This window comes from Humulus lupulus, chromosome 6, assembly GCF_963169125.1.
Source record: "Humulus lupulus chromosome 6, drHumLupu1.1, whole genome shotgun sequence".
Lineage (NCBI taxonomy): Eukaryota > Viridiplantae > Streptophyta > Magnoliopsida > Rosales > Cannabaceae > Humulus > Humulus lupulus.
Genome location: NC_084798.1, coordinates 206,377,379 through 206,380,380, shown reverse-complemented (window position 1 = coordinate 206,380,380; position 3,002 = coordinate 206,377,379). Strand labels below are relative to the sequence as shown.

Here is a 3,002-nt window from a genome sequence, read left to right as displayed (position 1 = left end):
TTTCAAGATTTTTAAAAACCTAATATTAACTTTAGTATTTGACTTAATTATACCGAGTGAGTCAAAGTGATAATTTTTTTAAACTATTTTTACCCATTTATATGAGTTCCTAAACTTCATGTGCCATCTAGTACTGCAATATCTTATTCATGATAGATAGCCATACAATGGAGAGAGTGATGAGACCACTTGATTATTGATAAAAATAAAAAAAAACTTGGACAATTGGAAGAATTGACCCGATTTTGATATGAGACTTTGGTTGGACCCTTAGAAACTAGCTATTGTCACATTTTAGCCATTATTATTTTGGAAAAGCTGATTAATATTGACAATTTCTAGCAGATCAGATTCAGAGAAGTACAATGTTCATTGCATATTATATTATATGATTGTAATTTTTATAATCTTTCCATATCTACAAGTAAAGATTTGAGGCCCATCACACAGAAGAGAATACAAACCAAAAGATATTGGATTAGATTTTACAATATTAACACATCAAAAAGAAAAACCCTTTATTTCCTAATCACTGAACTTCCTTCCTTGTCCTTGAGCCAAGCTTGCTCTTCACTGTGCCAAAACAAATAAAATAACTTCATACTTCTAGTAGCTTCAATGTCAAAATCCTTGAAAAAAAACAGCATATAATAGGGCTGAAAATCATAATCATAATGTCTAATTATGCTAAATTATAGATCAAAGTTACCACTTAGAGTTGCAGCCACTTTTTGCTTTTGGTGATGTGTTGCTTTATCTAAAAAAAAAAACAAGTAAATTGCAATGCTCATATGGCATTCATAATAAAGTTGGATTATAATGATGAAACTTGAAATGCTAAAGAGAGAGTTACCAGCTAACGCTGAGGGCGATCGACGATTTTGGTACATTGTTTGTGACGCCACCACCGTTTCCTTGTGGACTAGAGATTGGCCTTTCGGCATACCCTTTTCGTGGAGACGAGCATTGGAAGCTTGGTCTACTATATCATTTGAAAATTTATTGCAGTCTTTCAATTTTATTGAACTCCTTGAAAATTGATCATGGGTAACTTTTTTAATGTACTCTTGAGGTCCTGAGGTTAGCACAAGTTGACATATAGTGTTATAACCTCTATTTTGATACTTGGAAACTATTCCTACAAAATTCGGCATAGGAAGCCACTAACAAAAATTAAGTGAAGGTAAAAGATGAAATGAAAATAAGTACAGAAGCTAAAAATCAAACACTAATGAGATAAATTAAGTTCTCTAAATACCATGTGCTTGTGTCTAAATTTTATATATAGTTAAGAGCCTTTGACATGGTAAGAATAAACTTTAAATGTCAACTGTTTAAAGATATGATCCAAAATTTGATTATTCTCTTCCTCCAATCGCCATTGTGAATTGTTCTTCGTGTCCCAACCGCTTGTGTTTATCTATTCTAACTAAAAGTTTATCTGATTCAAATTGTACTTTTTTGTGAGGCAAGTCTCGAACCATAAAATAAAATATTATGATGTAAAACATTAATGCATAGAATCATAACTCTTAATGTCACTTTTGTAGGACTAATTGATTAACTACTTCAAAACTCAATCTATATACCGTTCGGTTGAAAAAACAAAACTCTACTACATGAAAGATGAACCATATGCTTGGAAAGCCAATGTGATCACTTAATATCCATTAACAAAAAAAGTCTTATGAAATTTCCTTCCCCTGTTTAATATTGATTAGTTCTAAGCACAGTTATCCATGTTAAAAACAGAGAAATCTATGTACCACTCGATAAACCAATCTCTTAACTTATATGAACATGAGACATCTACCCTCCATAATTCAAAGGTCAACAAAGTCAAAGACCAAGTTTGGTTTTTTCCATCTTTACTTTGACCCCATTATTGCAATTTAATCTAAACCCCTTTCAACTGAGCTGAAGTGAACATAGACACATATAACACATGGCACATCTTAAGGGGCTAAGTTAAAACCTACACAAAATTCCTGAATTCCTATTTCAGAGAGAACTGTTCGACTTGAACAGTGAACAAAAATAGCAAAAACGACAATGGAATCAGAAAACGACATGAATGAAACAACAGAATTAGGAACATTATTTATCACCTTTTAGAGAAGCAAGCAATGAGATGGAAGAAGAATCAACCAAAGGAGCAAACATGTAAGAATCAGACATGAGATAGTCTCCAATCTTCTTCACCAACCTTTCATTGTCGTTTTCTTTAGGTTTCTCTTTTATTTCCGAAGCTGAGAACACAAGTAACTTCAAATCATTAATTAAAACCCTCCAAAAGAAAATAAAAACAAAAATAACAACAAACGAGAGAATTAATTCTAATTCGTGAATGGTTACTCTGGAAGGAACGGAAGTCAAAACGTGAGGAAGAAGAGGTCAACGGAGCAAACAAGTACGAGTCAGATTTGAGATAGTCAACAAATTTTTTGAGCAACGAACTCTGCTTTGTCTTCTTCTTCTTCTTCGTCTTCATGAGGAGGCCACTTTTAATGGCTACTCTTCTCTTTTGTGCTCCAAGCAAGGTTTTCTCCTCCATAACCGCCATTACCAAAGCTCGGTTTGTGATACTTGAGCTGAGAACAAATACTCTTTGGCGGTTGGGATCGTGTGAACACGTGTCACTTGGTGGTAACTCTGAAGACATCTGTCGTGTCGTTTGAGGTTTCGTGTCGACAGAATAGAGTGACGCGTGGCCTTTGAGTGAGTGTGTTGACCGTTTCGTCTAGCTTAAGCTTAACTACTACCCTTTAGTTTTAGGGGAATTTTCCTCGCATTTTTTTTATTTATTATTTTGTGATGAAACGACATGTCGTTCATATAATTACGACTTATAGCCTATGTTTGGTAATGAGGAAAAATGACTGGAAGGAAAATTCTGAGGTGAAAAGTGGAGAGAAGAAAAAAAAAATTGGATGTTTGGTATGAGAAAAAAAATGAAAAAAAGTGAGTGGAAAAAATTAAGTGAGAAAAAATGAGTGAATTTT

At 33.5% G+C, this 3,002-nt stretch overlaps 1 protein-coding gene across 1 annotated transcript; it reads right to left on the bottom strand.

Annotated features, from left to right (window-relative positions):
• Nucleotides 1–351: 351 nt before the first annotated feature.
• Nucleotides 352–2,675, bottom strand: LOC133784409 (uncharacterized). Its single transcript, XM_062223768.1, has 5 exons — nt 2,356–2,675; nt 2,109–2,249; nt 854–1,075; nt 710–757; nt 352–573 (listed from the first exon to the last, which is right to left on the bottom strand). The coding sequence occupies exons 1-5, from the start codon at nt 2,660–2,662 to the stop codon at nt 530–532; spliced, it is 762 nt and encodes a 253-aa protein (XP_062079752.1). The 5' UTR covers nt 2,663–2,675; the 3' UTR covers nt 352–529.
• Between the last annotated feature and the right edge of the window lie 327 nt (nt 2,676–3,002).

Bases quoted from the DNA above. Each gene is read 5' to 3' on its own strand.
- LOC133784409 (XM_062223768.1), bottom strand. From the start codon at position 2,662: ATGTCTTCAGAGTTACCACCAAGTGACACGTGTTCACACGATCCCAAC. The intron at 1,076-2,108 runs GTGATAAATAAT...TGCTAACCTCAG, and splicing joins ATTGCTTGCTTCTCTAAAAG to GACCTCAAGAGTACATTAAA. The intron at 574-709 runs GTAACTTTGATC...GTTTTGGCACAG, and splicing joins AGTGGCTGCAACTCTAAGTG to TGAAGAGCAAGCTTGGCTCA.